The sequence below is a fragment of the Fringilla coelebs genome (assembly GCF_963513975.1).
Source record: "Fringilla coelebs genome assembly, chromosome: 1".
In the NCBI taxonomy this organism is placed as follows: domain Eukaryota; kingdom Metazoa; phylum Chordata; class Aves; order Passeriformes; family Fringillidae; genus Fringilla; species Fringilla coelebs.
This window is the reverse complement of record NC_140028.1, coordinates 48,690,941-48,714,907: the sequence shown is the minus strand read 5'-3', so window position 1 is coordinate 48,714,907 and position 23,967 is coordinate 48,690,941. Positions and strand designations below refer to the sequence as shown.

At 40.3% G+C, this 23,967-nt stretch overlaps 2 protein-coding genes across 5 annotated transcripts in view; one reads left to right on the top strand and one right to left on the bottom strand.

Moving 5' to 3' along the window:
* The window catches only part of GREB1L (GREB1 like retinoic acid receptor coactivator), a gene marked incomplete at its 5' end in the record, with an annotated part of 59,086 nt that extends 52,594 nt beyond the window's left edge, over positions 1 to 6,492 (top strand). For all 3 annotated transcript variants that reach the window (XM_084216865.1, XM_084216866.1, XM_084216864.1), the window contains 4 exons: positions 552 to 693; positions 1,807 to 2,007; positions 3,704 to 3,842; positions 5,202 to 6,492. In XM_084216865.1, the coding sequence (XP_084072991.1) occupies positions 552 to 693; positions 1,807 to 2,007; positions 3,704 to 3,842; positions 5,202 to 5,365 (646 nt within the window). In that variant the 3' untranslated portion in view covers positions 5,366 to 6,492. The remainder of the gene's footprint in view (positions 1 to 551; positions 694 to 1,806; positions 2,008 to 3,703; positions 3,843 to 5,201) is intronic.
* A 2,058-nt stretch (positions 6,493 to 8,550) lies between these two features.
* ESCO1 (establishment of sister chromatid cohesion N-acetyltransferase 1) overlaps positions 8,551 to 23,967 on the bottom strand; it is a 34,481-nt gene continuing 19,064 nt past the window's right edge. Inside the window, exons 9-12 of one of the 2 annotated variants that reach the window (XM_084226201.1) lie at positions 16,997 to 17,086; positions 12,915 to 13,058; positions 11,879 to 12,066; positions 8,551 to 9,482 (exon numbers count right to left, since the gene is read on the bottom strand). In XM_084226201.1, the coding sequence (XP_084082327.1) occupies positions 9,335 to 9,482; positions 11,879 to 12,066; positions 12,915 to 13,058; positions 16,997 to 17,086 (570 nt within the window). In that variant the 3' untranslated portion in view covers positions 8,551 to 9,334. Of the gene's footprint in view, positions 9,483 to 11,878; positions 12,067 to 12,914; positions 13,059 to 16,996; positions 17,087 to 17,676; positions 17,800 to 23,967 lie in introns of those variants that run through there. The other variant, XM_084226202.1, reaches the window with a different exon arrangement.

The following is a 23,967-nucleotide window of genomic DNA, read 5'->3' as shown; positions in this document are numbered from 1 at the left end:
ATAGTGGAGGACTAGGGTTACTTCCCAGCAGCTTTTTCTCCCATAGCCAAGTATTTGTTAAAGCCATATTTTCCCCCTTGATTCCAGTTTATGGAGAAATATGTTATATGGAACTGGTTTGTTCAGAGGTGGAGGTTGGTCACTTCTGCCAAGTCCAAGGTTGGAGCTTCTGCCAAATACATAATACAAAAAGCCCCAAACATAAAAAGAAATTTAAAAGAAGAAGTAAAAGGTGGGGAGGAAATGATTGATGCCAGTGTGTGATGAGCATGAGAGCACAATCCAGATGTGGTGTAGGGGAGAAGCACACAGGCACACTGAAAAGTGAAGACTAGTTTGGGTTTAGGGTGATCAGCAGCTGCTTTCCTTGACCAGGAGCACATTGAAGGAATGAGTCTTTGGAGCTCTGCAGAAAATTGTAGTGGCACCATATCGGATGATCTCCAAAAATCTCTGCTGAGCCCATACTGGTATATTTCAGCAAGGGGTGTGTGAATGGTCGTGCACAGCAGCCACACAGCTGGTTTAGTGATCTTGTATTTGATGTCCAGGTATTTCTGTGAAGATGTGGATTTTAATCTGCGGACCAACAGCAGCGGCCTCCTCATCTGCCGCTTCAACAACTTCAGTGTCATGAAGAAACATATTCAGGTTGGAGGACAAAAGGACTTTGTTGTTAAGCCAAAAATTATGGTAAGTCTGATGTACTTAAGGGATAAGATCAGGACCTGTTTTCCCTAGAAATAATGAATTCTCTAGTTCTTTAGATTTATTTCATGCTTATTTGACATCTGACATCCATGGCTTAATCCATGGCAGGCCTGCCGCATCAAAAACAGAAAATGAGAAACATTTTGCTATTTATAAATTACAAAAAAAAAAAAAAAATCCTCCTTATCTATTAGAAGATTAACTGAGATTGGGAAGAGTTTGGTCTAGCTTTTCAGTGGTATCTCTGATAGAGGAAAATTTTGCAGACTCTGGTCCGAAGCAAGCAAGTTGTACCAGATTCAGTTTTAAAAATTCAGCACAGCTACAAGATTCTGGTATTTGCTGATTTGTTGTGACTTTCAGTCCTTGCACTTCCTAACAAAAAGAAGGCTGAAGAAAGGCTCTGAAAACTGCAACCTTCTGAAATCCTCCCAGGAAATCCAAGTATTTATAAAAATATATCAAATATTTTACACAGAGTATGTTACACCTATTCCAGCTTTAAATGGAGGTGTATTTCAAAGGATTGTCTTTAATCTAGGAATCTTACAGTTTGTTTTCCTGATGGTTTTGAACACATCCCACACCATTCTCCTTTTAAAAAGCCACCTCCTATACTTCACAATTTAAGTGTCTAAACTCTGGGTTTAAGTATTTTTAAAGATCGTTTTCTGATTTTCCTTTTTTTGTGGTTGCAGTGGAATCTGTAGTGATGGACTGGCCTATGAGAAAACTCCATAGAAAACACTTTTTATGGATGACTCCACACAAGGAGTCTGTAATTTCATATAATGCCCACAAGTAAGGCAGGATGAAGGCCACTGTGACAGTTTGAACTCCACTCCATTTTATGTCCCTTCTTTAGGCAAGCAGATATCCAAAGAAGCACGTAGCAAGCACAGAACGAGCATTTATGAAATTTATTTCCGTGCTTTGGTGCTATGTTAAAATTGAATAGGGAGTTTTGATCCTTTTGTTCTTCTTCTCTCTCTTCCTGCTCTGTCATGCCTGTCCCTTCCCCAGTTAGAGGAACTCCAGCAGAGCAAATACACAGAGTAGGTGGGTTAAAAGGGGTTCCCCTTGGTTTCACTGCAGGTCTCAGACAGCGTGGCACCAATAATGCCTCTTCAGTACGTCTGTGCCCCTGACAGCGAGCACACATTGTTGGCAGCCCCGTCTCAGTTCCTCCTGGAGAAATTCCTTCAACACGCAACCTACAAACTCTTCCCCAAGGCCATTCACAACTTCAAGAACCCGGTATTGGCCATCGACTGCTACCTGAACATCGGGCTGGAGGTACAAGAGATTTGCAGGGATGATGGGGACAAGGAAATGCAAACCTTTACTTCATTATCTTTGTTGTGTTGAGTGCCCTTCCTCAGCATCAAGGGTAACGCCTGAAGACTTTGGTCTCAAATAGATTCTGCTGCTGGAAGTAAAGGGCCAATCTACTGGAGGAGCTGGTGGTGAAGCCTCCAGCTGGCTGGTGTGGGTAGAGACCAGAGGTCTGTGATGGGTTAATGTGTCTGCTGGGCTGTGCCAGGTCCTGCACTTGGGTCCAACAACTCCATGCAGTGCTACAGGCTGGGGGCAGAGTGGCTGGAAGCTGCACAAAGGAAGAGGACCTGGGGGTGCTGGTTGGCAGGAGCTGACCATGAGCCAGGGTGTGCCCAGGTGGCCAAGAAGGCCAAGGGCATCCTGGCCTGGATCAGCAACAGTGTGGCCAGCAGGACCAGGGAGGGGATCATTCCCTTGTACTCGGCACTGAGGAGGCCACACCTCAACTCCTGTGTTCAGGTTTGGGCCCCTTAATTCAGGAAGAACATTGAGGTGCTAGAGCGTGTCCAGAGAAGGGCAATGGAACTGGTGAAGGGTCTGGAGTACAAATCTGATGAGAAGCAGCTGAGGGGGCTGGGGGTGTTTAGCCTGGAGAAAAGGAGGCTCAGGAGAGACCTTACAAATCTCTGGGGGTTGGCCTCTTCTGCCAGGTGACAAATGATGGGACAAGGGGGAACAACCTCAAGTTGTGCCTGGGGAGGTTTAGAGTGGATATTGGGGAAAATTTATCCATGGAAAGGTTTGTCAAGCAGTGGAACAGGCTGCCCAGAGTAGTGGTGGGCTCACCATTCCAGGAGGTATTTAAAAGATGTGATGTGGCATTTGGCAACATTGTTTAGTGGTGAACTTGGAAGTGCTGGGTTAAGGGTTGGAGTCAGTGATCTTGGATCTCATGGACCCATGATAACAGTGGGATCTCAATGAGCGTAACCTAAACAATTCCATAATTTGCAAAGGAATTGAGCGTGTCTATCTGAAATAATGTTGCATACAAAGCAAAAACCCAAAAGTGATGCCATTCTTGACAAAACCTGGTGTTCATCCTTTGATGCTTCTGTTTTTATGAACCTGGGTTTCAAGGAAATTAGATTTTTGCAAATATGTTCTAGATGTCTGTAGGTGGGGAGTTTAGAATTTTTGAACCTAATGAACCCTTGAAGTGGGTCTGGAGCAGGGTCAATGTCTAACAAGGGTGTTGTTCAAATTTTATGGAGGTCAGTGGTAACATAGAGGAGGCACCCTTTTTTATATAACAGCCACCACAGCACTGAGACACAAGAGTACTTGGAACCACAAGCATCAAGATTTCCCCTACTTCGGGAATTGCTTTGTTTGATAAATGTATCCTTATTAGAATAACCTGTATAATATATACAGTCTTTATAAGCAGGTAATTTGTAGAGGGAAAAAAAATCAAACTGAATTACAGAGAGCCCTGAAATAACATGACTCGGTGACCAAATTTGAATCTAGAGGTTTGTTCCGTGTGTTACTTCTTTGGGAAAGTTTCCTCAGTACTGCAATCTTGTTGGATTGGATTTTTGTCAGAGCACCAGCTGACTTGCCTGTTACCACTAAGTTATATTCCATTCCATATAAGTCATTCTTAGACATTTCTAAGGCAGAAAGCATTTCTTTCCCCCTTGTGTTTCAGGTGGCCATATGCTACATTAGCTCTCGCCCCCACTCAGTCAATGTCAACTGTGACGGCGTGTTCTTCAGTGGACTTCTGCTCTATCTCTGCGACTCCTTCGTCGGTGCAGACCTCCTCAAGCGGTTCAGGTTCCTCAAAGGTAATCTCATTTCTCTGCTGGGCATCCTGGCTGCCTCTCTCCAACTAATAATAGCATGGATGAAAAGGGAAAGGCAGAGGAATAAACAGCTTGATTAAACAGCTCCATTATTTTCACAGTTTGTTTTGGCACTGTTTTCAAAAGAAATAGATGGAGTGGTTTTTGAGGAGTTGTTTGAAACTTCTGTTCCTGTTGGCCGATAATTGAACCTTAGGTAAATGTTGATAAATGACATTCATTAAGTTATTTTAAAGTGACATCAGCAAGGATTTTGGAAATCAGGCAGTGAATTGTGCAGTCAGCAACTTGAGAGTTGTGAGCACAGATGTTAGTGATGAGCACTGGAAATTCTGCTCTGGCAATCAGTCTATAATGGCAGTAAATCTTCAGTTCTGTAAATGAGGAAGGCTATTAGCTGAAGGATGATTTGGTCTGCCTCACCAGAACTTGATAAACCTCATAAAAATCTTTATTTTTGTCTTAATGCTGACAATTGGCAAAGTGCCAGAGGAATTCAGTAATGCTGAAGTGTGTTGCAGAGCTCCAGTGCAGTTGTGGCGGTACAGCTGAGCTGTTTCCCTCTCTTGCTGACTGAGGGTGGTGCATGTGCAGGGGGACCATAGGGATGACCCTCAGCCAGTTCCAAGAACTGCATTTTGAAGTTTCCTCCTGTGTCCTCTTGGGCCCTGCAGGGCAGGGACAGAGGAAGAAGGCACAAAGACACACGGGATGGTCCTGAAGGTGTCCAGTTCTTCTGCTTATTAAATGATCACGTGTAACACCAGGTGGAACGAAGTTTGTAAGTTTGTTATGCCACAGAAGAAATTACAGACTCTTAAAATGCTTTAGCAAGAGCAGCTCTCATACTTAAGGAAGTCAGCGGATTTTCTGAAGTCAGTTGTGAGACTGGTTTGGCTTTGTAGAATTTCATCATTGACCTCCTACAAACTCACATGTCCTATGAAATCAACAAAAAAGTAGGCTTTATTATTTGGGATTAATTATCAGTAGTAATTTAAAGATCCAGTTAATGTTCTCTCTGCTGCAGTTGATGATATTAACACTGCCTGACTGGTCAGGCAGTGACATCCTGTGATCCAAAGCACACCCCACACCATGCTGGCTTCTCTGTGTCTGTGCCTTCCTGGAAATGGACACATTCATTTCTGTCCTGAGGCTCAAAGGATTGATCTGAGCCCAGACTGGCTGATGGTGATACCACTAGTTGGTGATAGACCCTTCTAATACTGCTTTTTTCCTCCCTAGCAGCAAAGGTTTCTTTAAAATATCTTAGGAAAATCAGTGAAGGAATTGAGTTGTTATTGTACCTCGAGAATCTAACGTGCTTTTCAATTGAAGGTGCCACCCTGTGTGTCATATGTCAAGACAGAAGCTCGCTACGGCAGACAATAGTCCGCTTGGAGTTGGAGGATGAGTGGCAGTTCCGACTGCGGGATGAGTTTCAAACTGCAAACAGCAGTGATGATGAACCACTCTATTTCCTTACGGGACGCCACATATAAGCTTCGCCAAGACACCGCTAACAAAGAAAAAAAAAAAGAACTTTTTTTAAAATGTACAATCACTGTGGAGCAAAGTGCAACCAATATTTATCTTGACTGCTCTAAAGGATTCCCCGCATTCTGAAGTAGCTTTATTCTTTGGGGTAAAATCACTGCATCAGTTATGATTTAAAGGATCCTGGATTCCAGTTATTTTCACATCACTCACAACCACCAACACCAATCCCACAGCCAACCAAGCTGTAGGATCTGGGAAGAGGATGTTGTTTCGTCAAAGAAGAATCCTTTTTATATTCAGCTGAGTTAGGGGAAGAAGCTGCTCCCCTCTTGCAGCTGTAAGCTTGAATGTGTTATATGAAATGCACCCTAGCATGTGGAATTTTTCAAAGATAGGTGGAGGAGAGCCCACCATGTCTCTTCAGCTCTGTGCTGTGGTACAGGAATACTCAGGGGTTTGAAACTACAATATAAAGTAGATATTTGTATTAAGAGGAATAGTCTTGTTCTCTGTGCAGTGTTAGTTTAAAATTTGTAATTGTGTACGTATTGAAACTGTCTTTGGCAAAATTTCCACAGGTGTTCGAAGTTTACTACTTAAACCTGAACAAATGGGCAAACGCATGGCAGGCACTGTGCACCCTTAGCAATGGAATTTGGCCCCAGCAGGCACCCCCTCCTCAGCTCCAAGGCCCAAAGCAAAAGGCTTCTCAGAGCTGCTCTCTTTTCAGTTACAGGCCAGAGTAACTTCGCAGCAAATCACTCTCAGTTTCTCACTCTCCTCAGAGCTTTGGAAACATGCAGTCCATCCCCCTTTGCGTATGGAAATGCATCCTCCTAGTTGTCCTGTGCCTTTGTGGTGGACTGCCTGCAACTCCTTCTCCGTTTCCTTTACGCTTAACTCCAGTTGGCTGCAGAGCTGAGATCAGGTCTGAGTTGTACCCCTGTATGAAACAACACACCAAGAAACTTGCAGGAGAGTAACAGTGCCTGAGTTGGGCCCAAGAGAACAGAAAGTATTCTACAGTAGCTCCAAGGGGGGAGCAGAGGAGAAATCCTAGGGAGCTGGGACTGCTCAGGAGTGACTCTCCAGAGGCAGAGATGTGTGATCACATCAGCTGAAACCATCATCCTCGTACCTCTGTAAATACTGGCTCTGCAGCAGTCACACACTGTTGTATTTCCAGCTGCAATACTGGTCCTTGTGAAGGTGTTCCAGAATTAACTTGATGCTGTAGCATTTGGCTGTCAGAGGTGTATGCAGCAGGGCTCTGCTCCCCTCACACTCAGCAGGTGTTGTCTCACTGAGGTTTACACATACACCCCCCAACAATCGTCTTTCTGTGTATCGCGACCCCCTTTATCAATAACAAAAATGCAGAATGTTCTTAAAGGCTATTCAGGAATATGAATCTGCTCCCCAAAAAGCAATGAAATTAATGCATCTTTATACCTGACCTGCAGTCATTGCAGCAGGACCTGCCAAAGCTGCATTTTTTTTTAAGGCATAATGTTAATTAAGCAACCTTTTTTATCTTGTGAAGAGATGTTTACAGATGAATAGACATAATATATTTGACAGAGGCCAAAGTAAAATGGTTTGCATATGTCTGTGTTGATGTAGCATTATTTCTGATGCTGAAAATTTAGGAAATTTCACATGAACAACCCCTTTCAGTAAATCTGTTTTTTATTTTCCTTCAGATACAACCTGCCTTACCTATTTTAACACTGGGAAGATGTAGGAATATACAAGATGATTCCTGCAGCGTTTGCTGCATGCCTGAATGTATTCCAGTAGCTCTAGTTTTGTCAGAGGGCTTAAGGCCAGCCCCCAGTCTCAGCATGGTGTAGAAAAGTGTCAGGTATTACATGTTCCAAAATGGTTTCCTTTTTGTTCGAGTATTTGATGTTTGCACTAAGTTCTTAAAATTCCAGGTGCTGAGACTAGCAGGAGGAGCTAACCCACTGGTGGAACAGAGCAAAATCATCCTGAGGGCTGGGAGTGCATTTAGAAAATCAGTGTATTTGCCTGCCTTCACTAGCTAACAGTAAACCCATTTCCTTAGTGCTGTTCCCAATGGAAGCAAGGAGTTTTGGTAACACTCTGGCCAGAGTGCACTACACCAGCCCCAGCAGCACAGGCCTCTCCCATGGAACACTTTAAATTGGCTGCCTGTGAATTCCTGGCAAGGAGACCCTTGGCTGAAAGGCACACGATTGCTATTCCATTTTGGTTTTAAGCCTTGCCATTAAGGCCATTCTTATGAATGTATGAAAATTGGCCAGCGTTATACTTTACCTGTAGATGTTCTTGTCTATTCACAGGTTAAAACTGAATGTAAACTAAGATTTAAAGAATCATATGCAGATGCTTTTTGCTTAACTTATGTAATTGCTCTTTGTGACTTTTGGAAGAGGGTTAAAAATGTTGCTTTCCTAGTGTAAAGTTTTCTTAACCAAAAACTTGGTGAATCTAGCTTCACTAGTCAGTCTACCTCATGTTATTGTTTATGAACTGAAACTGTCTGAAGTTGTGGCTATGGTATGTTTATAATGTGCTTTCATTAAATTTGAATATATTAAGTTACCATTTCAGACTGCCTCTCTCTTAATGGGTCCTGCTTTTCCTTTCTAAGCCCACCACAGAGGATCACTTCTAGAGTTCCTGTGCACCTGCACCACTTTTCTGACAAAGCTCTTTACAGGCTGCTCACAATCCCCAATCCCCTGGAAAATATACACGGCAGCTTGGAAACAGCCTGTGCAGCCCAGAATTCAGCACTGTTCTGCTACTCCAGCTTTAAGTTCTCTTGAGTATTGTTTGGGATGTGGTGCCAAGTCTTTGCTTTAGCTCTAGACCAAGGCTAAGGACAGCACACCATGAACAAGTACATCCTGACTGCACACAGGTTCCAAAATTGAAACAAATGCTAAGTTTAACCTTAGCTACATCTTTCCCATCTTCCATTAGGGCTTTAAACTGTAACTCAGGACTGAAGATATCCCCACTCACCTTATTATAAACCTTGTTATGAGGATGGTCTCGATCCAGAGCTCCTGGGGGCATTCATCTTCAGCATGTTATGTTTTTCCCACCAAGAAAAGTATGAGATACACTAAAGATTCATTCACACTTAGTATTATACAGAGTAACTTTAAAAAAGCTATCAAGTATTTTATTTTTAATCTATCTACATTATGTACAGATCAAGAAAGGCCACAGCAGTTTTTCAACATACAAACCCTTTGAAAGAGGAGAGATTTATGAGGGAGTGACAAGTATCAAAGTGAAGTCCACTAACAAAGGTATATACTCAGTACAATACTTGAAGAATGACGAGTACACCAGTCCTTGGGCTTTTCATTCCACCTTTTACTCCAAAACTAATCTGGGGGAGAAGGGGACAGGGGCCACAACAAGATTCCGATGCTGCTGCCAGGGAGCAGGGTACAGGGGCACCCTGGAAGGCACCATGCAGCCTGTGAGGGTTGTTGCCCACAGCAACTGCACTGTAACACTTCCTGCCCCAATTCCACTGGGCACAGCCTGGAACTCTGTCAGACACGTGCTGGTAGTGGGAGCTGGGGCAGGAGCCCAGCGCTCCAGTACTGAGAAGCACTGGTATATTACCTCACTAAGAACTTCAGCATGTACTCGTCAGCCAGACTAGAGTCTTTGCATTAGTTTACAGTCCACTATGAACAATTTTCTGCTGCATGTAAACATGAATAACTAGATAAAATACAATCAAACTTTTGTAAAAGTTAATAAAATATCTTTCTTTTAAAAAAACAAAGTTAGCCTATTACTGCATTGTTTACAATTTTAATAAAATAGTACAACCGTTTGGTTGTTACCAGTCCTGAGTTCACTGTAATAAAAATGGCCCTGGCTTCTGCTGAAGGTCTGCACCCACTCCATGCAGTTTGGCAGAAGTCTCCAATAAAAATGGGATTCCTGCAGAGCAGTTAAGCCTGGTGCTGTCCATTGAGGAAGTTGTATACCAGGAACTGGCCAGTGCCACAGTACTGTGTTGCAAAGAGCTTTCCATCAGGAGTGGGGTCAGAGAAAGCAATTTCTTCCTTGCTTAAGTATGAGCCATATATGAAGTTGCTCCTGTTTAAAAGAGGGGAAAAAGCAAAAAAAGAAGATAATTACCCTCAGAGAATCATGAAAAATATTTATGCTATTAGGTGACAAACCATTATGTAAGTGGCACAGACATCAACAGGAAGAACTTCTGTTTGGAGGAGATGGGTCTATTCATAGGATTTACCTCCTCCTTCCAAAGAGCAAGAATGACCACTTGCTCTGGGAGTGGGTTTTATAAGGGTCTGGTGTTTTAGAAGGAATATTTCTACAGAACAAGTACATCACCAGTTCTAATTCAGAGTTTAAAATAAAAAGTTTGAATTAATTCCAAAGATTTTTTAATAGAAAAGAGACCACTAGGGCTAAGACTACAATCACTGGGAATGAAAACAAGCTTTGAATCAAGTTGGGGTGCTTATGGAGGGGCCTCAAGGGACCAACCCCAAGGGATAATTTCTAAATACACATTCAGTAATTAACTATACAAAAAGAAAGAATTAACTTGTTCATTAAGAGTATTTCCTGTACGTTATAGTCTTATTTGAAGGGAGAGTGGGAATCAAGTGATAGCATTCTAATTCTCTGTCTGGCTGTGTGAGCAATTTTAGAAAACTGAATTCAGGTTTAAGACCTCAGTTGGTCTTAAAGGAGAAGTGTTATTTTATCCTTGGAAACATAAGAAATTCCCTTTAGACTTAAGTTCTTTAGTTTCTATAAAATAACCAGAAATGTACTTGAAGAGCAAGCAGGAGCTTCACTCATATGGACATCACCATTAAATACTGAGGAAAAGATAGAAAGAACAAAACCCTTTTTAATTATTACCAGCTTTATTCTCTTCTCTTTCATGTGTTCAGAAAGATGATTTTGCAAGGTTAAGACTGACTAGATTTCTGTGACTCCAAGGTACTGTGGTAACCTGAGTGAAATGGGGCAGACATTCTCAAAATGAACCTCAGTCTGTTATGATGCCTTCAACATTTTGAAGTCAGGATTTTGCTGGTTGCCAAAATTGTCCCATTCCAAGTACCTTTTGCTATGGAAAATGTTTAGGTTTAGGCAGCTGAGCAGCTATAAGTGCTTACTGCCATCCCAAAGCAAGTCTCACTCCTTTCCTTTGCCTTTTGTAACTTCCTAGGCTCCTTCATCTACACCAGCTCTAGAGCTCATCAGACCTTTCTACTAACCAATAATACACCAGAATAATGCAAAACTTTTTAGTGAATACAGCAATGAGCTACTGAAGGCCAAACAAGCACCAGAGCAGAACAAAAGGGGAGGTGCTGTGCCCAGTTAGGAGGGAAACTGAGGCCTCGCTATCAGCAACAGGTCATCAAAATTGATTCTAAAAATCCTTTAGGGCTGCAGCTGAGGAAGTAATTTCAGCATCATTTTGGGAGAGAAATCTTCCATTTAGAAAGTTTCTAGGAAGCTACGGAACACACTATTAAAAATCTGCCAAAAACATAAGCAAATCATCAAGTTAATATACTTATGTGAATACAGCTTTACTGTCAATAGGTCAGCCAAAATATGATCTGATCATGATTTGCTCCACCAGCCAGGCAAGATGAATGGTGCAGGGCAAAATAGCTTTGCTGAGCTCTCCAAATACCCAAGAAGGTGAGGACTGGCAGAGGCAGCCGTATCTGTTCTAGAAACTCCCAACAAGATGAGGCGAGCACAAACCTGACAACCCAGCCATCGTTAAGATTTGAGCAGTTCTTGCCATTACTTAGAACTGACATTTAAACTTCTTGGAAAGAAACCTAAGGTTTGGAGATTCAATATTTTTAACATTTATCTAGACAATAGCACAGATGTTTGAGTCCCTTTTATGGACTCAAGCATTCAGCTGGAATACACTCACCACTAGCTACTAATGCTCCATGAAAACTGAAAATATCCACAAGGTTCAGTGAACCTGAGTATATATAAAAGAACTAAACCAAAACAACAGCTGGAACCACCAGACTATACCCAATAGTTTGGTGCACTGGGTCCTGTTGCTTCCCTCTTGCTACCTCTAAGTAATAGACAATCAGCCAATGGTTGGGTCCCAGTCATGGATAATCCCACACTTTGACCAAAGACAGTTCTGTGTCCTTTACTCATAATTATTGTGGAGGAATCTCTCCCTGGGAGTCTGCCAGGGTGACTCATTACAATTGCACTCAAAGATTTCTGGGAAAGATGAACAACTGTAGAGTTAGTTACATTAGTAGAGTTAGTTAGTTAGTTTGTTCAGTAACATTAGTTACTGAATTCCACCCAGTACTGGAACTGTCAACTGTGCTCAAATCCATACCCCCAGTATCACCAGCAGCTTGGAAATACAAGCTTGAGATGGACAAAGCAATCAATGTCTTGCAGTGAGTTCTGTGTAAACCACATGCGGCTGAGGAATGTTTCCCTCTTACCTGAGACACTCTATCATGCGAGAAGCGATCTTCTTCCGGCGCATCATGCTGAACACCCAGATCCGACTGATCCCGCAGATCGCGGGTTCTGGAGAAGTTGAACAGCACCATGCTTTCTGTCTCTCAAATATCACTTTCTCATTTTCTGAACTGATTTCTGGAACCTTCTCTTCTATAACTCTGTAGCCCTACAGATGATGTAAAAAACATTAGACACTTTATAAAAGCATCACTAATGACTGAAGAAAATAATTAACATTTAATTTATTTCAGTTAAACATACCTGGCTGCTAAAATGCCTCACCAAAAAGATTGTATTTTTACATCTCATTTAATTTCTCATAACAGTTTCAAAAATCCAGCAAATTATAAAAGATTAAATAAAGAAAAAACCCTCTGAAGTTTGTCTCACTTAAAATAACAGCAACAAATAATCCAATCCTTATTACTACCTGTATTAAAGTGTTTGCATCAATTTCTCTGGCTTTGGCTAGGACTGTTTTGCATGTTGTCTGACACTCCCAAGGGACAAGTGAAAACAATACAGTTAGGAATGAAGAGACAGATTATATGACATCAGTGATTAGTACTACAATGACTTCTTGTCCTGCCTTCCAGTGCAGTTCTGTACTCTGCTTTTATTTCCTGTGGAGCTGTTTGACCCTGTGGTGATTCAACTCAATCATACAGAACATCCACCCTTTCATCCATGTTGGATTTCTGCTGGGTAGGGAGTTGAACCTGCCTGTCAACAAGCAAGAGCACAACCAGAGCTGTGTAACAGCAGAGGAAGAAAAATTCCACCCCTCAGCTGTATCAAGTTTTTAAATGATGAGGTCTGTCTGAGGCAAGTATGACACCATCCACGTGTCTCTGCTCAGTGTCAACCACACAAAACTGAGTAACCACATTTCAGAATGGTCCAACCACCCAGTCTCTTCCTCTGTGGAACAGGCACACACGGAACAATAATTTGCTGTGTAAAACAGTTATTAAGCACTGACATAGATGATCTTTCTCCAATTTAATCACTTACCCACTGGATATGTTCTGCAATTAAGCAGCCAATGACTTTTTTGTCATTAGAAATAAAAAGAAGAGTTTTAGTTCTAGAGTAGCACATGAGAGGAGTTTGCTGAAATCCCAAGTCATTGTCTACCATTTCTCTGATTTCTTCAACCTGTCAAAATAATGTTAAATGCTGTATAAGAAACACCTCTAAATGCACATTTTTATAAATTTACATTAAAAATCACAGATTTGAAGAAATGTATTAGGGTATCTAGAATACTGAAAGCCATTCCAAAAGTTAAGGATCAACCCAAGTAACCTACAACACATCATCTGCATAAATGTTCTTTAAACAATACTCGTCTGGAAATAGGAAGAGTAGAGACCCCTCAGTCAGCTTCACTAAGTCCAAACTTCATTAGACAAAGGCTAACAGAGAGAATGCAGATAATCAAACTGTGAGCTCTGATATTTTAGAAGTCAATTAGACCTTCAAGGAAAGTTAAAGCAGTTTAGGATTTTTTGCTATTTTTGAAGTCTTGAAAGAACAAATCCATTAAGGATTTTGAGCAGATAATAGCAGGCACAGTGCCAAGGCAGGTAGAAAATATAGGCATTTGTTTTAAAGGAGTAACTGTTGTCTCCTTCAGCTTTTTACTCCTCCATTGGATTTTCAAAGAGCAATTGAAACTAAAAATAAATTTTGTTTAGTATTAGCAAGTTTAGAAGAAACAGATAAACTCCAGCATGAACGTAAATGAAAGCTTATGCATGAGCTGATTTTTTTACTGAGGCATTCCTGAACCTGTATCTGGACATTGGAACAGCCTCTATCATCCCTCATCTCCTAAGACAAAAAAGGTGCCCTCACCTATGGTGCATTAAATGGCATAAGCTTCTTGAATGCAAGTTGTAGTTACAGTAGTAATGCACATGGAAAATTACTGCTGCTGTGAGTATCACAGAGTCACAGAACGGGTCAGGTTGGAAGGTACCACATGTGGTCCAACCTCCCTGCTCATGCAGGGCCATCCCAGAGCACATGGCACAGGATTGCATCCAGACAGTGCTTGAGTATCTCCAGTGAGGGAGACTCCACAGCCTCTCAATTGGTAATGTGTTCCAATAAGCAGGCACCCACACAGTAAAGAAAGCTGTGTTAAAAATGCTTTAAAAATATTTTTTAACAGGTATGAGTTACTATCTCAGTAACTCATGAGTTATTTTCTCACCTTCAGGTACTAATAATTTAATGACACATCCTATTATCTGAAACACCAAGTAAAACTATTCTTGAATTCAGGCACTCATGGTTATGACAGCTACAAGATTCTATTAACTTCAGCTACACAGAACTACAGAGAACTCTGTCCTAAATGACTTAATTTGCTACAGTCTTCCTTCTTTTTCTTCAGCCATTATATTAAAAAAATGAATGTACAACAAATGTACTAATATTAAGAGAATCCCACAAGAAAAGTAAAACTAAACAAATAAACTTATCTGCATAAAACATGAAAATTTGTAGTTTCATTTTAATTCAATAACTTAGACTAAAGAAACCTGCTACAGCCACACCAGCAGCAAGAGCTGTCTTGGGCATCCATTCAGTCTCTAGAGATCCCTTCCAACCTCAACCATTCTGTAACCCTGTGACAGGGATATTATAAAAAGTCCCTATTAGCCACAGCAAATCCCCAGCCAAGCAGAGTCAGTGCCAGGCTACAGTGAAATGGCACTTTCAGATGTATCAACACAGGTCAGCCAGCAGGACACTGAAGTACCCAACTGCCCTAAGTCCCCATTAGTGTGCTGGGACCAGTTTTAGAGCATAAAGGAAGACATGAGTCATGGCACACATGAAGATCAGCTAGAAGAGAGAATGATAATGAATGGAGCTCTAAAAAACATTATTTAGGAGTATAAACTAAAAAAAAAAGCACATCCAGTCAATCTCCTTAAGGTAAAAAAAAAAAAATCAGTTTGTTCAGGCACAAAACATCTGCTGCAAGGAGGAAAACAAAGATGTTTTCTATAGCTATGGCAGTATGATTAGTAGTTGCCATGGTTTGACCTTGGCACAATGCTAGTGCTTCTATGAAAATGATTCTTCTCTGGTATCTGCTGTGAGATGTGATCAGAAATAAAGCAAAGCAGGCTCTAGCTTAGGAATAAAAAAGGGAAAACTTTATTTACTTACAACTATACATAAAGAGAAACACACACAATTTGGAATGAAAACTTTACATGTCTCCTTCCTCCTCCCACTAGATTTCTTAAACATCTACTTTTCAGATCACCTACTCTTGATCTATCACTACTCTTTAGATAATCAATTCTCAAATCATCAAGGAGAACGGAGTCTCTCTTGCACTACAGGCTTCCCCTGGAAACACAGTTGAAACTTCTTGTGTTTCTTAGTCACACGTGGCACCGCCCAGAGATCATCTGCTAGCATGACTTTTTTCTATGCCTAGTGTTCTCACCACTGTGCAAGGACTAGAGCTGCTTCTAGGGTTTTCTTTTTCAAGGATGCTTTGCCTAGCTCTAAAAAAGGTACAGTCCCTCACTTTTGGTACACATGTCCCCCCCAAATTTCACCCCCTGGGGCCGAGGGGTTTCAAGAACAGAGATCTTCTTCCCGGAGGCAACTACCACCACCCTCCTCACCCGTCGTCTCTGTTCATGCCCTCCATCACATCACTGCACCTTCTTGGCTCCGAGTCACTGCCTCCCCCTAAATGCAGTCTCTGTGTCACAGGAAAAAGTTTTTTCATCTATGGGTATACAAGGAAAGTCTAACTGAAGGCTACTCTATCACTTCCTCCTACTTAGGATTCTTCTCAACTCTTCTGACATCTTCCACTTGCACAGAATTTCATCACACTTGCCCATTTCCCGTTATTTCATCTATATCTCTCTTCTCATTTAACTCCAGGAGGAATCAGCATTTGTAAGGTTCCTATAATCTAAAAAAGGGTTAAAAGTCTCAGGCTCGGCCTGTGCAGAACTCCTACAGCTTCCCTGCCGGGCACCTTCTCCCCGCACTCCCCCCTTCTCCTTCTCGGCTGGCCGTGCTATCAAATCTCAAGGTAGCACAGGTACAGACACCAGCCCTCTCTCTCTCTCCCCTCCGGGGATGGGGGGTTGCCCAATGTCTCTCAGGGTTCCTCCACCCTTCCATCTTGCAGGGCCTTCTCCTCCCTTCTCTGTCCAAGGCCCCCCGGCCTACCTGACTCAAGTCTCGTGGCTTCCCCTCCCCTGCCCAGTCCGGAGCCGGGCAGGGCAGCTCTGAGCTCTTTCACTGACCGGAACCCAGAGAGTTTTCCCCTGGGAGTTCTCAGCTTTTTAACTCCCTGTGTTCTCAGAGGTGTATCCATATCCTCAGTGGCCACACCAGGTACGAATATTCAAATCTGAGCACCTATTTGACTACAGCATCTCAAAAAAAAAACTACTTCCTCTCAAACCACGACAGTAGTAATAAGCTTAAATTGCAGTATGGAGCTTCTGTTAAGACATTCAGGGGAAACTTCCTGCTGTTATGGTTTGTGAAGCACTGTAATACAATCTGAAGAGGTCAGCCAAACCTCTAGTGGTAGAATTTTTAGAAAGTTGTCAGATGCATCATAATCAGAGCAAATTCTGCTTTGGACATGGAAATAGACTAGATGACTCAGAGACCACTTTCCATCTAATTCTGTTTTTATCAGAAAGTCACCTGGAGAATGGTGCCACATTTGTGCTGTGTTATAAAGTTAATAAATGTCAATTTATTTAACCATAACAGGAAGCTTATATTACATAAAATATCTGTCAGACATTCTGCAAGGATACTTAAAACAAACCAACACCAAACTTTAAGAAGTCGGTTGTCTGACACTTCCCAACCCTGCCCAGGCCCAGCCCGTCTATGAAGAAACCAGCAGTGCTTAAGAGTGAGGCACCTGACCTGTCTGTGGATAAGGGAAAAGAACCAGTGCAGTTTTGAGTCCAATTTCAATTGTTCACATATAAATGACACAAACTTTTCTATGAACATTCTCATCATTTATATGAAAACATCAAACAAAGCAAGACATACAAGTTCAGTCCTTCTCACCATACCTTTTTAAGTGCATACTTTGGGTCATCAGGAAGAACCATTATTATCTTTCCATCGGGATATTCAGCCAAGATTCTCTCCTTTTTCCAACCCTAAATAAAACAAACACTTATCTAAATCATATACATGATGTACTTTTACAAACAGAAGTGGCAAATTATTGTTCTAGACACTGAATTTATGCAGATTTCACAGAATTTAGCAGTTGCTTTGCTAGAGAAGTAAACTTCAACTAGCCTTTTAAAATGAGCATAACAGATAAAATATGATGTTATTTATACAATAATTTATACAGTAACCTTACTATATCTAAAAAACAAAGTGAAAGCATCTTACAATTTCCCAACTAGATTTTTCCCCCAGTACTGCAGTGCAAACTCAATTTTAGAACAGAACTAACAAATTCAGCTCACATAACTGATTTCTAAACCACGTAAATACTAATTTTTCGAAGTCCAGTGAATGAGGAAGCCCTGAGTTTTATTAGAAGATTTCTTTTTAACATAGTTACCTCCACAAATACACACTCAGTTTTAAAAGTCTGGCATGCGAAAGACCTCCAGGAGGTTCTAAGTGAACTGATTGGCATGCAGCTGCCCAAAATGTAAGGAATAATTTATTTTGTTACTGATCATAATTGTTAAAGCCACAAGAAGGATACTAGAAAAAAATTTATAACTACCTTCTAAGAATCTAATAGGGAAGGAGACTACGTTGTGTGTATCTGAAGTATAAACATACTCAAAAAAATAGAGGTAATTAACTCTTCTTCAGATCCACACTCGTGGTGAATAATGAGCAGTACCTGCATGGAAAAAAACAAAACAAAAAAGCCACTTAAATCTAGCAAGATGGGACTGGTAGATATTAGAACTCAAGTTGCTTTGATGGGACCTAAAAATATTGAATGCAGAAGTAACTTCAGCCACTAAAAAGGCTGATCTACAAGTCTTACTTCAAAGCAACTTTAAATAAAAAAGTCTTTGAAGGAACAATACTGATGGAGTGATTCTCATTGAAATCTGTACCTTCCCATAAAATAACGTTTGACTGAAGACCAAGCAATGGAATTTGGCACTATAAGAATGCCATTTATACTACCACAAAAAATGTTAAAGTTCAATGTTATAATACTTGATCTGCACCTCATTTTATTCATACTGATTTTACTCCCTTACCACAAGGAGCACATGAAGAGAAAAATTTTAGAAGTGTATCTACTTGCTGCTAGCCCTGAAACTATTTAAGTATTAGTTTAGCACCCAGCATGGAAATTGTCACAACACAGACACCATTTTAATCCTGTCTGCTTTTCTTCTCAGTAATAACTGAACAAATGAAGATCCTCCTTGAATGCATACATATTACGGTCGGAACACAAAGGGCAGTAAACGGCAGTGTCATCGTATTTAGGGGAGCAGGAAAGTGCAATTTGTGGGATTGTAACATGCTTTTTGAGACTGTCATCAGGAAGGGCATCAAAAATCAGGCAAGGATTACAACTCTCCAACCTCAAACCTTACCTCTCTCAAATTTTTGTCCTTTTCTGCCTTTTGGCTACCTGTTTGCTCTTCAAGAGCTTTTTACAACCTATTTTAAATCATCACTCGGGATATAAATGCAATCTGTTTGATAATCTTGCCATTACAGCATCCAGACTGCCACAAGACTAATGAAGAAAATTCAACATTAATTTTTAGGTTAAGGTATCCTGTTAAAGCCAGGTACTTCCACAAAATGAAATCAAATAAAGAATAGAACACCTCTCAACATCACAGTATTTATGCCTTTAAGCAACAGTATAGTAGCACAAGTCTAAAAATCTGTAAAAATGCAATAATTGATTCTCAAATGTATAGGACTCATTATTTTCATTATTGTCCACCTGTTCATCTCCTTAAGTGATCTGTATAATATGAAGACTGATGATATTCACAGGAGGGGTAGTTTCTAAATTGAAGTATTCTGGAATTCAGAAATGCATCTTTTAGATGCAGCTTTCCAGAAAGTTTCTGCAAAGCCTAAGCTCATCCAGATTTTTAGTGAAGCCATTTCACAGCAATACTGAGCCCTTAAAGTCATATGCAGCTCTAATAATGTTATAAAGAAAAACTGTGATTTCATATATTTATCTGCACCTTATAGCTGAGTTTTGCTTCCTTTAAACCAGACAAATGCAAGCAATGCACAAGGCTGGTCACAATGCTGTGATATTATAACACTGAAGGGAAAGCACTACAGCTGCAGCTGGGACTAATCCTATTAGATAATTACAGTACACAAAATATGTTTTGGTGTCAGCATTTTCATGTGGTCTGAAAATGACTTCCTAAACACACCTATTAACAGTTTTTAACTAACCCCCCACTATTTTAACACTACTAAAATAGTACAGTCTGCAAGGTATTTCAATCACTGAGAACTAAAGGGGGACTCCTTCAGCAGGCAGATAACATCTCAGTAGATTAAGAAACAGAAGTCTTATGTCTGCAATATACAGTATTCTGCTGCAATGACAGAAAAACTACTTTCCCTTTTCTTTTAATTGACATTACTTTAGGACATTAAGACTTATTTACTGTTAAATCAGATGCCCATTGATACACATCCCCTGTGATGACCAAAGAAGTTAAAAGGGAAGCTACTCTTCCCACAAGGAAACATGTTCTGCAAGTACACATGTTCTGGAGTAAAAGCAGATGATTACAGCATTCATCCCTGATACTGCAAGTCTGTGCCCAACAACAGATTACCTCCAGCCAGCAGCAGCAAGGCAGGCAGAGACCCTTCACCACAGCTGGGCAGACTGGTGCTGTAAGGGGGTGTGTAAGCATTGTAGCAACACCTTCCTCCCCTCCATGCTGGGACTATTGATCCTACAAGTATTTCTAACTGCTTGAGAAAGTAAGGCAACTCTTCAAGGCACTGTTAGAGGTAAGACTAAGAAGGAGCTAATTTCCTCCCAATTCAAACAAGAATAAAGGCTGCTTCTGCTGTGTTTATTAAGGGGCAATGGCAATAGGAGTACAAAAGACATCATTACAAAAAGGGCAATACAGACAAGCACTTGCTACAGATCATGAAATAGTGTGGACAGTAGCTATCACTACAGAGTGCAGTTCATTGTTTTCCCTGGATATGATGTACATATATAAAAAATGAGGTAGAACAGATGTGTCAAGATGGCTCCAATATTAATAGTACAGTAACTAAATGTTCAGTGCTCTGTTTTCATGAATTATGTTCTGCTTATAGTTTAAAATAATCTCTGATGTAGATTTGTCTTTAAAAGTGTAAGTTATCAGATGTGATAGCCTGCTTCCCATAAATTTCCTAAATTTTCAGAAATTCTTACATATGAGTAGGGAATGATACAGCAATGCTGATCCCTTTCCATTTATGCCAGTTCTGGCTTTTCTGTACTATTTCTCAACCAAATATAAAAACGTGAAAAAAAACCAACCCGTGTTTTTTTCTTATAAAGCTTTTTTCTTCAAAAATTCTAAGGTACTAAGGACACCATGGTTAATACTGTATAATTCTTGGTCTTCACTACGAAACGCATTTATGAATGTTTTCCCTAGTAATGAAGTCTAGTGTGAAATTTGTAAACTATTGTCCTTGACAATTTGCAGCAGAGAAACGGGTCTGCTGCATTCTTCTTCCTGACAAGTACAGACATTCTGCTTCTCCTTCCAATGTATGGAATGTCAAGAATGGGTTTTTGACTGCAGAACACATTAAGATATACAACTACTAAATATGTAACTACTAAACTATTACAACTTCTCACAGAAGATACTAATGGTAAAAACTTCATTGGTAACATTATTATGTCATACTGATGCATTACTTTTGGAATTAATGCAAATCAAGACAGGTATGAAATCCTTCTAAGATGACATGAAGTTCAGTGACATCTTCAATCCCAATATCCTGTTAACTTCAGATGCCAAGAAGTCAAATATTGCTTTTCTTTAAATGTGAGAATCCTAAGCAGCTCAGAGACTAACTTGGGTGCAGTTACAGCAGAATAGCTGTAAACTGATCAAGATTACACAGCCCAAATAACAGTTTCCCCCACTTTCTTAAGCTCAAGATATTTTTAACCAAGAAGATGAGCTTGAAATACAAACACATTGACTAAAATCACATATGACACCTGAATCCACATTTACTAACAAGGTTTTGGCTTTGCAACTTCAGAACACCATTAAAAATGCCTCTTACAAAAATATTTTGCAGAAATACTAAGTTGATCCTCTGTGGTATCAGAGAGAGGATGCAGAATTGATACTGTGTGGTATCACAGCTAGAAGATTTCATTAAACTGAATTATTTATCCATCCCACAGAGCTGCCCATCCTGCTGGAGCTAACACCTGACGTGTACATCACCGCTCAGTGCACACACACACACTAGAATGGCATCATTTGTCTGGAGACTTTCACATGTCTGAAACCAGAGGAAATTGAGACAGATTGCTCCATTTGTCTGCAGCTGGGGACATCTCTCATTCCTGCTCCAGCGCTATCCGTGGCCATCTTACCTTCTTGCTAATTTAATCTGCATGCTTCTATTAATAGAAAACGTCATCCTTATAAAAACAATCCTTGCCAATCTTGTTCTCAAATCCAGAAATTGTCATTACACCTGTCAAATTTCCTCTCTACACACAAGGCCTACAATTACCTTAACATCTCTATCAGACACCCATGACAAAGCAAGCATCCAACACTAATTCCTTGTTAGCCTGTCCTTCTTTTGGGGTCATCACGGTGCTTCTACAGATCTAAACAGAATTTTTTACTACAAGGAGTAAGACAGGCCTTTAAAATAATCCCCCGAACAAAGTTGTATTTTGTTGAAGATAATAAGTAATTTATTACTTACATGCAAACTCCCTTCTGGCTACTCAAAACTTTTAAAAAACCGACAGAGCACCTCCAGGCAGGTGGGAAAGACACTAACAATAATGTCCATTTTCACAGTTCGCAGCAAGGAACTCTAGCATGATAATGTATATAGACCTACTTTTTTTGAGTCTGTGAAATCAATCATTCATAGAACTACTAAGCCCATAACAAGAGATGCTTAAAAGGGAGAAAAAACTGAGAAAAGTTTTCTCCAGTCAGACTGGGACCTCATCATATGACACGGAAAATGTGAATGACAAGAGAATGACAAATGCTTATAAAAACCCTTAGATTGGCCTCTGAATCACAAGTAATGCCAAACATATTAACTACTTATAAAGAGTGTCTGGAGAGCTAAAAAGTAACATGTCAAGGTCACTGAGACCTGGTGTTCCTGGACCAGGAAGTCTAACCAAGGAGTTACCAGGACTTTCCCTAGTACATTTTTTTAATGCCCTGATGCTACTATCCAGTTAACACTGTCAGGGCAAGGAAGACAGTTAAAATTTCAATGCAGTTACCTACGTACAAATATCCAGAAACCATTCTCCCAACAATCCCCACTAAAAACCTCCTAGCAAAACCAGGAAAATTAGCAATCATTCCAGTATTTCTAGATGACTAAGAATTAACAAGTAGTCACTTGGTGTACTAATTCTCTGCCAAGAAGGCTTATCTTAAATTAAAGCTATTTTCTAAGAGGAGGCGAGAATGTTTCTGTCACAATACTATCAACCAAGAACCAGTGACTCCAGATCAAATGACTGGTGGTAAAAACTCATCTATTTAGAATGGCAAAAGTTACTCAGCCATGCAGAAAACAGTGTTAAGATTGTTAAGAGGGAAAAAAAAAAAAAACAAAACAAAACAGAGAGGAATTTGAAGACTCCTAAGACAGTTTCCATTCCAGAATAACCATCTAAATCATGGCTCCATGGCTCTATAGTCATCTACAATGTCATAAAATACAGCAGTCTCAAAAGATTACAGAGAGACAACTCTTTACTTATTGAAGTGACTATACAAATAATTTGCTTGAGTACACATTGCTGGAAGTTTTAAGAAGATGCTAGCCACTGAGAAAACAATAGGGAAAGCTTTTTTCAAATTAAAAGCATACCTAACTCTGTAAGAAATTATTTATGACTTGGTTTAAGGCAGTCTGCTAATTCCCTTTCATGTTAATTATGTAACTACCCTAGACATACACACAAGTGTGAGATTTCGGCTCTTTCAACTTCCAAACATCCAAAACTTCAGTACAGCTTCTTACCTACATGAAGCTACTGAACTCATGTGTCAAAGAGCTTCTGTCCAAAAGAACTAAACATCATCTTCTCTGAATTATGTTTACATCTTTGGTAACATTCAAGATCTGAAAGTACTTGGGTGGGGAGAGGGAGGACAAAGAGGAATAAAATGGGGAAACGTGTTTTATGCTGCCATTATAATGTACTGAGTCCCATCACAATTTCTGTCCAGTCCCACCCAACGATGTACCTAACATGTATCAGAAGAGATCTTTCCAGATGTCCAGATAATTTGGCAAAAACTAACCAAGGACAGAATAAATACCAGAACTATTCATCAGAGACTTTCAAACACTTTAGGGAGGAAGTTATCTCTTTATATTTGCAAACAGTGGGATAAAAGTATGCTTGAGATTTAAGAGTAGCCCAACAGCCATTTGGTGCCTACATGAAACAAGTAGGTGGCCTCAGTTCAGTTATCCTGGAGGTCTTATCTACTCGAGTGTAGAGTACTGAAGGTAACATGTATGATAAGAAAATAGACTTTGTGGATTCTGTTCTGGATTTCAGAAATGAACAGGCATTTCCTATGTCTTGTAATATCAGCTAGTGTGAAGTAGCTGATTTTACAATATACTTGAAATTATACAGAATTTTTCAAATCTGAGATTTAATGAGAGATACTCAGAGATAGCATACATAATGAAATTTTCAAATATGTATTTTAAAGATCACATTCTCATAAATTCAGTACAGCTTCAATATGCTATGAAATTGTATCAGTTGAATTCCTAGGCAGTGTCTCCT